This window comes from Daphnia magna, linkage group LG7, assembly GCF_020631705.1.
Source record: "Daphnia magna isolate NIES linkage group LG7, ASM2063170v1.1, whole genome shotgun sequence".
Classification (NCBI taxonomy): Eukaryota; Metazoa; Arthropoda; class Branchiopoda; order Diplostraca; family Daphniidae; genus Daphnia; species Daphnia magna.
The window spans coordinates 10,679,093-10,687,581 of NC_059188.1; the positions used below are offsets into that span (position 1 = coordinate 10,679,093).

The following is an 8,489-nucleotide window of genomic DNA, read 5'->3' on the forward strand; positions in this document are numbered from 1 at the left end:
ACGGTCATAATTTGAGATATAAGAACTGAAGAATGTGGGTACAAATATGACAACAAATTTATTACCTGAAAGATATTCGAATACGATTTAAGTTTGAATCCCTCCCTGAGAGCGGCAACCCAATTGTCATTCGAAACACACTACGAAATGAGGACGAAACGACATGATTTCGGTGTATTATTTATTAACGAAATTCGATAGTAAAGTTATAATGCACATGTTCAAGAAATACAAATTTTCGAGACGAGTTTGCTAAAGAAAAAAAAAGCAGAGGGAAAAGCAAACAATTATTAAGTATCATTAAAAGAATTTTTTTCGTCGTCGGTATCAGAGGTGGATGAGACGGTGCAAATCACTCTTTTAAGGACAATGCTTCTTAACCCGATTGTGCCCTTCAATTGCGTGGCCACAGCGATTTTCTATATCAGCGACACGACTGTGCACGTCCTTCAATCTTCCATCACTGTGACGTTTCACGGCAGTCGGTGACGAATGTCGAAGAATTTCAACGTCTTGCAAGACAACCTAAAAAATGATAATTAAAGCAAACACTTGTTATTTCAAAAATGAAAGAAAACAATGTACCTGAGCTCCACCACCCACAGTGGTCAAAACATCGCCTTTGTAAAGTTTTGTTTCGATTTCACCAGACGAATCCTAGATAGAAAACTACGCCTTTAGTATGCACTTCGTTAGACACCACCGATCCATTTGGTTACCTGCTCTTGTGTTGTAAGGGCATATTTCGAAATCTTTGCATCTGTGACTGTTTTGGAATCCACTAATTTTGTAATCGACTTTGCACGATTCATCTGCGGCTGGAATACTGTATCCAAATCAAGGATATTTTCAGGGCGGTGGTCCAACCATCCTTTGCCGGGATCCACCGAACGAGAACGGCGCTTTCGCGTAGACACAGCTGGCCCCTATTAGAAATAACAACAAAACTTGTGCTTCAAAACAAACAAAAAAATAAAATCAGGCTTTCCTACTCTTAAAGAGGGAGTTCCAACCAGCTTGGGATCAGAAACACGGTGTTTAGCTCCAAGGGAAGGCGTGCGAGTGTCTGATTCGCTGGAACCAGCGGATCCAGGAACTTTAACCGAACATCCAGCATCTAGCAGGTCACGCATGACCAGAAATCTTTCCGTTTGTCGCTGAAGTTGAGATTCTACTTGCTTATAACGGTCTAGTTCTTTTTTCAATTTTTCGCGTTCTAACTGCCGTTTAGTCTTCTCTTTGGCTTTGACGTTTAAAATTTCAATTTCTCCTTGGTTGAGCAGGCAATCTTTTTCTTTCAATTCTTCTTCTAGTAGCCTTTTATAGGAAATAGAACTGTTGGAACCCAATTGAGATAAAAGCTATTGTAAAGAAAAAGTTACCTGGCGTATTTCTGATGTTCAGCTACATGGCGCTGTAGGGTGGCATTGGCTGATTCTGCGTTGAGGACACGATTTTCGAATGTTTGTCGACGGGATCGCTCGTCCTTCAGCTGCTCGTTTAAACTTAGCACTTCCTGCCGTTTTAAAATGAGTTCTTCTTCCATTTCACGAATAAGAGTTCGGACCTCGACGCACTTTTTCATTTGTTGTTCCCTGCGATTCTGCTGCTCGCGAATTTTCACCTTTCGAAAACGTACACAATTCGTATACTATTTAGTAACATATGGTAACATCAAATGACTACTTGAAGATATTCAACGAGGGCGGTGATCAATCGATCGTCTGATGCTGATTGTAGCTCTAGAGGAGGCCATGAGCAACGAGCGGCGCTGAAAACCATATCAATGTCAAACGGTACTTCCGATTGAGGGTTTGATATCCCTCCCTTTGAAGAAGAAATAAGCTTTTAAGTTGGTGCTTATTATAAAGATATCAGTAGGAATCAAACCTGTTCTAGTTTACGATAAGCTTCAGTGAGCACACGATTTGCCTTTCTGCGGCCTGGAAGGAGTGCTTCTCTTCCTGCTGGCGTCGCTCTGGGCGTAGCCTCCAGTCGAACATTTGGCTGCACAGCACGTGCGATTTGAACTTCTTGGGCCATTTCAGCGAAGCGCATCACGGAAAGAGTTTCGTCGTAGTCGTCTGCGCGTGGGTTTACACAAACAATCATTCTAACCTTTCCTTCTCCGTCAAAATAGCTCTGAAACAAAAATTTATTGTTGGTGTGTTATACTTTCGTAACATAAAAGTTATAAAGCTCCTTACTTTGAAAAGATGAGTAATCTTGGAGTCGCGATATGGCACCATTTTATTTGTGCCGTTTAGCTGGTTCTCGCGAAGTATTTCCATACACGAGCGAAGAGTCATCAAAGTATTATTAATACTGCCAGCTTCGCGTAACCTTTCGCCAGTCGTTTTGGTTCGACTATTACGCTCAGATCCAGCAAGATCAACCAACGATAGCTGTCCCACTGTAAGCACCTTCTCCGGAGTAGCACCCTTTAACACGTACAAATTAGTAATTCTAACAAAGTAATATAACGATTGTAAATCTCACCTGATAATCAAGGGGAGCCTGAACAACACGAATATTAAACACAGAGTGGCTTCGGCTTGACTCTGCGTTAAGAGTAGTATGAGCAACACGGCGTCGCTTTTGACCTTTCGCAAGAACTTCAGCAGCTTCATCTGCCGACTTAACTTCTACTTCAGTTACAGCATGAACATACCTGCAAATCGAAATTAGTTCCATCAATTTATACTTTAAGGCAGAAGCCAAACCTGTCTTACATATTATGATGCTGATCTTCTCGCAAGATTTTCGATTGTATTTTTCCGGGACGTAAAGGGTCAATTGTGGTATCATCCAATAGGTCAAATACGGTATTGTTGTAAACCTCAACGAAAGTGACAAATACAGCAAAAGCCTGGTCTTCATCTAAAGCGGATATGCGCGTGGCGTCTGTCACCCGTTGCCCCTCATTCTCTTGGCCCCTACGTGCAGGAGTCCTAAGGATTTTAACGATTTCATATTAAGAATTGGCATCTTATTTCTTGACTAGGAGTTCCTACTTGAATTTGTTTGTAATCTCAGCCTGCCTTTCTGCCAAAGCATCTAATTCACTTTGAATTTCAAAACTGTTCATGCGATCTGGTTTAAAAATATATTTTTTTGCCTAGAGATTAAAAATATATAGATAAGGAAATTTGTTTATGCAAATATTTTGTTTGTACCTGAAAGTGGCCAATGCTGTTGAATATTACATCCAGACAACGAGGAATAATGCCACCATCCTGTAGTTCACCATTCATAGTGTGTGTTTTGCCAGAACCTGTGACTCCATATGCAAATAGCAAACTATTTTTCCCATGAAGCAAGTCTTCAATGAGAGGTAAGGTCACCGTGTGGAAAATAGGTTTCTGAGTGGACTTTTCATCAAAGACCCCAGTAAATGTGTATTGTGTAGCCTGAAATAGTAACATGAATAAAAATAAATAAATAATAATAAGGTATGTCACAAAACATTAACAAAAAGATTAGATTTGGTATTTACTTTTGTGGTTCCACTTCTGTACCCTTGAGAAGTTTCAGGTGGCACGACCTGCACCACAGTGTCACTCAAGACCGTAACACAAGATTCTTCATTTGGTACATCAAGAGGCCTGATTCTGCAATAAACTTGAACAGGATCCCGATCCCTAGAAGTCATCAGGGCTTGTTTGGATCTAGCTGGTGTCATTGGAGGTTTTGTTGGCACCTTTGGTGCAATCTTTAATCGACTAATACAAACAAACTTAATCTTAGTTTATTTCGAATACCACACTGAGCACTGAGCTTAGGAGTGTAAACTAACACGAAGTAGGACACAAATCACAGATATCGCTTGTGGAAAACCTGGAAAACTTACGAGGGCTTCATGTTCAGTTATTTTCAGTTCAGTAGGTCTGAACTCTGTCAAATATTTGAAATGGAAGATTCTAAAATGAAAATTGAAATTGTCTAAAAGAAGTCTATGACCGTTGTGGGTTGTCGTTTGATTCAAACTATAATTGCACCATTGCCAAACCTTTAGGCGCAATCGCTCGCTGAACAAAGCGGCGTTGCCGTGCCGCCAACTAGCTTAATATTTTTTTAAATTCAAATACCAGTCCTTTTTTACCATCAAATCACAGCTGAAACTTTTATTGAAACATGGAAGGACTCATTCTTAAATTATCTTCAATAGACAAAAGTGATCGGTAGGCTAAATTTAACAGCTCATGGTTTTGGTAGTCTGTACGTTCCAGACGAGAAGGACAACAACTGTTGCTTAACTTTGGAATCAAGAAAATTTTTCAACTGTAGTAGCGTGCATTCTGCTCCACTGGAACCTTGCATTGTGAACATTTTGAGCATTTGATGGATACGTTCAACAGGGAGAGCTTCAAGATTCGTCAACATGCCCACAACGTATGACCAATAAATTTGTAGACCATCTTCCTCTGATTTTTTGTCATTTTCCTCCTCATCGTCGTCTTCTTCCTCTTCCTCCATTTTTGCCAGTGTTTCCAATAGAATCTACAAAAAGTGGAATTTCAAAAGGCGTCAAATTAGGCGATGTTGGTGTCTTATTAGATACCTTATGTCCTGTAAAAGTCGGGCCATTTTCATCCACCTTAAAGCGATCGGTAGAAATTTCCTGAAGGACACCATGTGTCTGCCAAACATGAACGCGCCGTCGAAGGTGGGACATTGGTAGTTCCATCTCCTGGCTAAGTTCTTCCAAATCCCATTGTTCCTTGTCTTCAAAATGAGAAATGATGGCAGCCAGGTCAGGTGGAACTGTGAATGACACAGACCGATGATTATCAAACTCCAGTTCCAGTTCTACTGAACCTGACTGAGGCACCCAATGCAAAGAGCGGCTTGTTTTTACAGCTTTATAATTCTGGTTATATTGTTCAAGCTGATTAATGATTTTAATCGGTAATTTCATTGGCTTGTCCTTTAATTGGTCCCAATACTGAGCCGAAATTATCATAGCAGATATTGGAAACTGTAAAAAAAAAAAAATAGAAAAATGATCAACAGATTCCTAAAAACAACAAACGTGTTATAGTGGTACGTCAGGTTTGTGCGCAACGGACTGTAGGTGAGTGTTTATCCTTTTCGAGTCGGCTACATCCTTGAGCATTACTTCACAATTGTGCAATTCGGTTTCCCCGAATCGGATTTTCAGAAATTCTAGATTACGAATCTCCTCTTCTGTGTCAAAATGAAGGTTGAGAAGCAACCGATCCGAAAGTAGTTTCCTATACTCTTTGACGAACAAGCTTTTACTTCCATAAATGTTCACTAGCATCGGAACAATATCACCCTTCAAATAAAAAACTTACTTTAAGGAATCAACTTAACCTTTTAAACAACTAATGGACGAAACTTACTGGCTTCTTTCCCGTCCACAATTTGCTTGGATCTGCATCGCTAGGTGCTGGTGACCAATTTTCCCAATCCGTCGACGCTTCAGCATCTCCAACCGCTGCAACTGATTCATCGTCCAATATAGCCGCCCCTGTTCTTCCCAACTCAAGCTCTCCGCCTAGCTCTCCACTACTGTCTGTCAAGCTATGAATTATGTGACGAACTGTGTCTCCTCTAAGTCGCAAGTATTGCCTATTTTAAAAAGAAATCAGATACAGAGAAACACAAAATTAATTACAAACTACAGTACTTAATCGGATCGCAGGCTGCATCTAAAAGAACACCTGTGGGATCAAGTACGCTAAACGCTCTTATGGCTGAAACGTAAGCGATTAATATGTCCTCTGTTGTGGCACCCTGGTGAAGCAATCTTGCTTCTAACGTAGTTTTTAGGGATTGTGTCAATGTTGGTTTTAACTGCGTCCGGGATAGGCATTCCTGCAGATCTTTAACTGAGGGGAAGCTTTCTGGATAGCCTACAGTTTATTAATTTTTGATAATTAATAATTCCGTTGATACGCTTAAACTTAGCCAACCGATAATTATCTCAAAAAGCTGCTCAATTCTCGCATGCGTGTATGCATGGTAAAGGAACTGGGTAAAGTTTTTGCGAACTTGATCCTGTTGGATGTAGTCTTCTCCGTAGACGATACCTAACCATCTAAAAATTATGCTATGCAGCCACTGCACGCGAATCAAGAAGAAGTAATGAACTGGATACGCGTCTAAAAGTAATAAATTATCACACCTTTTCAAGCATATCAATCTGGGAAGAAGCAAAATTTCCTACACACGAATCTTGCACGTGCGATTGGATTTGAGACAGAATAAGCGTGTGAATCATCCCTACAGACATTTTTTCAAGTATTCCAAGTTCCGTCAAATCCCTAAAACAAGAAACATTGTTTAAATATTCACTTAACAAACACACTGAAATCTGAGAATTTAAAATGTTTGTATACCTGTTGATGTTATGACAGTTATCTAGAATGATATTACATTCACACTGGTCTATTTCTTGGTCACATCCTGAACAGTGAGTGATGACATCACCAGACTCATCCGCATCTTTCAGAAATGTTTGAAAATTATGAAGTTGAACTACTACAAATGTGTTTGTATCATACCAAAGTTAAAGTTTCTCTTTTCCAAAGACATAAAAGCTCTGAAAGCACGAGTGTAGAAGGCATGTACACTGTACTCAAAATGTGGAGGTATCTGAGACAATAATATTGCACTAAGGTGTGCTTTATACTGATCAAATGACTTTGATATGACATTTCCAGACAGGCGATCCAATAATGAGAAGTAGTGTTGCTGTTTTGCAATGTCAGCATTCAAGATGTTTACTGCTTCATTTAAGTTTTTATACCCGATGTTTTCGTTGTGGGCTAAAGAAAAATTTGACCAGTAGTTTGGTACTATTTTGGTTCTAGTTTCATGGTAGAGTTTCTGCCACACTAGCTCCTTTGTGAAGTCAACCAAGTCATGCCTTATAACAAGTTCTAAACAAATTTCTATTTCATTTCTGTCTAATTCTTTCTGTGAAAATAAAACAAAAAGTACACACATATGCATAAAGCAGTGGAAACAAACAAAACCACATTGCATTTTTTAATACCTGCCATTTTCCATCGAGATTTAAACTTTGTTTGAGGTAGCTCCAGGTGGAAGAAACTGCTGTAGCCGAGTTCATTATAATCACACAAAAAAATACACCTGCAAGTTTAATCTGCGAAAAGGTCTATTCTAATACTTTCGAAACTCACAAACCAAAAACATTAACGTCAGACAATTGAGAATTTTTGAATAGATTGAATTGAAGTTTTTGAATATCAATTCAAGTATCAACAAGACATTCGTCTGCTAACGCCATACCGAAAATAGTAATCGCAGTGGCAAAAATTCGATTTCGATTTTTAACAAATATCTAAAAATTTAGGGCGGTAGTAAAACTTACGTAAGTTGTAATTCAATAATGATTCGGACAATTATGCTGCATCTCAAACGTTGGTATTTACGGGCAGGAGAAACGATTTAACGACGATACATGACGTTGATGGTAAATAACGCCCCTCATTTGATTTATTCGCGGTGCGATCGTCAACTGGTAATTTATTGTCGATGAACAGAAGGGCAGGTACCCCGCTAAAATCCCCTTGGTTTCAAACAGTTTATCCTCTTCATTGTTGATATAGTTTAAACTTTAAAGCGTAGAAGATGGAAATGGAGGATGTCGTTACAAAGCTCTATCAAAGCGGGGTGCCTGACGTTATCAAGAAGATCTTTGGTTATTTAGACTACAGTAGCATCAAGTTTTCGACTCAAGTGTCACGCAGTTGGCGTACAATCCTCTTCTTCGGCGAGGTGAACGTGTGGAAAGCTCTTTGGGAGCGGAATACTCAACTGCCAACGTGGAAGCTGCTGCATACGCGAGCCATTCGTGAAGGTTTTCCTTTACAAACTGACCCTAATTGGAATTACAGAATGGCCTGTCAAGTTGTCGGAGATATCCAGCAACGGCTTAAATTTAATTGGCAAAACGGAATATGCACGGAGAGGCGGACAATTGCGTACGAGTGCGAAACGGACATCAAGTGCTGTAAGATAGGCAAGACTAAAATAGTCACAACATTAGACGGCAAGCTTGTAATCTTGAAAAGATGGGGTTTTGACCAAACGGAGAAAATTGGTCGCTACGACATCACTCGTCGGAACATTGGCATAATTCAGTTGGAAATCATGGAACCGTACGTTGTTGCTGTAACGTCAGACAAATGCATTTACATCTGGGATCTAGAAAAAGAAACCAATGTCTACGAATTCATTCAACCGAACATTGTCGATAATTCAAAGTTGGCATTTTTGTGCGTGGGCCTCAATCACGACCTTCTCATTACGTGCGCTTACTATTACAGAGGTAGCGACCCGAGCGTTCAAACGCTCATAACTGCACGACAAATGGCAACCACCGACAATCAGGATTTCCCGATCGTCGATAACATTGAATTGCCCAATTTCAAAGGCGGACAAATGTTTCTGGAAGGTGAGCGCATTGTCGTATTCAAATCTGATTGGTCTCAAGT

The 8,489-nt window shown here is 39.9% G+C and overlaps 2 protein-coding genes across 2 annotated transcripts; both read right to left on the minus strand.

Annotated features, from left to right (window-relative positions):
- Positions 1-164: 164 nt before the first annotated feature.
- Positions 165-4,008, minus strand: LOC116927634 (kinesin-like protein KIF23). The gene is made up of 14 exons (XM_032934663.2): positions 3,851-4,008; positions 3,497-3,722; positions 3,177-3,410; positions 3,015-3,118; positions 2,733-2,951; positions 2,500-2,671; positions 2,208-2,441; positions 1,891-2,142; positions 1,687-1,827; positions 1,383-1,624; positions 993-1,317; positions 720-926; positions 586-657; positions 165-525 (listed from the first exon to the last, which is right to left on the minus strand). The coding sequence occupies exons 1-14, from the start codon at positions 3,859-3,861 to the stop codon at positions 361-363; spliced, it is 2,604 nt and encodes an 867-aa protein (XP_032790554.2). The 5' UTR covers positions 3,862-4,008; the 3' UTR covers positions 165-360.
- Positions 4,009-4,109: 101 nt separating this feature from the next.
- On the minus strand, positions 4,110-7,294 carry LOC116927636 (anaphase-promoting complex subunit 2). Its single transcript, XM_032934667.2, has 10 exons — positions 7,025-7,294; positions 6,531-6,945; positions 6,366-6,471; positions 6,152-6,290; positions 5,940-6,087; positions 5,654-5,879; positions 5,367-5,595; positions 5,048-5,299; positions 4,562-4,978; positions 4,110-4,500 (listed from the first exon to the last, which is right to left on the minus strand). The coding sequence occupies exons 1-10, from the start codon at positions 7,097-7,099 to the stop codon at positions 4,201-4,203; spliced, it is 2,307 nt and encodes a 768-aa protein (XP_032790558.1). The 5' UTR covers positions 7,100-7,294; the 3' UTR covers positions 4,110-4,200.
- Between the last annotated feature and the right edge of the window lie 1,195 nt (positions 7,295-8,489).

Excerpts from the sequence above, each read along its gene's own strand:
- LOC116927634 (XM_032934663.2), bottom strand. Across the intron at positions 2,952-3,014 it reads GAGATTACAAACAAATTCAA|GACTCCTGCACGTAGGGGCC; the intron begins GTAGGAACTCCT and ends TAAAATCCTTAG. Across the intron at positions 2,672-2,732 it reads GAAGATCAGCATCATAATAT|GTATGTTCATGCTGTAACTG; the intron begins GTAAGACAGGTT and ends TTCGATTTGCAG.
- LOC116927636 (XM_032934667.2), bottom strand. The coding sequence starts at position 7,099 with ATGAACTCGGCTACAGCAGTTTCTTCCACCTGGAGCTACCTCAAACAA. Across the intron at positions 6,472-6,530 it reads AAAGAGAAACTTTAACTTTG|ATGCGGATGAGTCTGGTGAT; the intron begins GTATGATACAAA and ends CATTTCTGAAAG. Across the intron at positions 4,979-5,047 it reads CCGTTGCGCACAAACCTGAC|TTTCCAATATCTGCTATGAT; the intron begins GTACCACTATAA and ends TTTTTTTTACAG.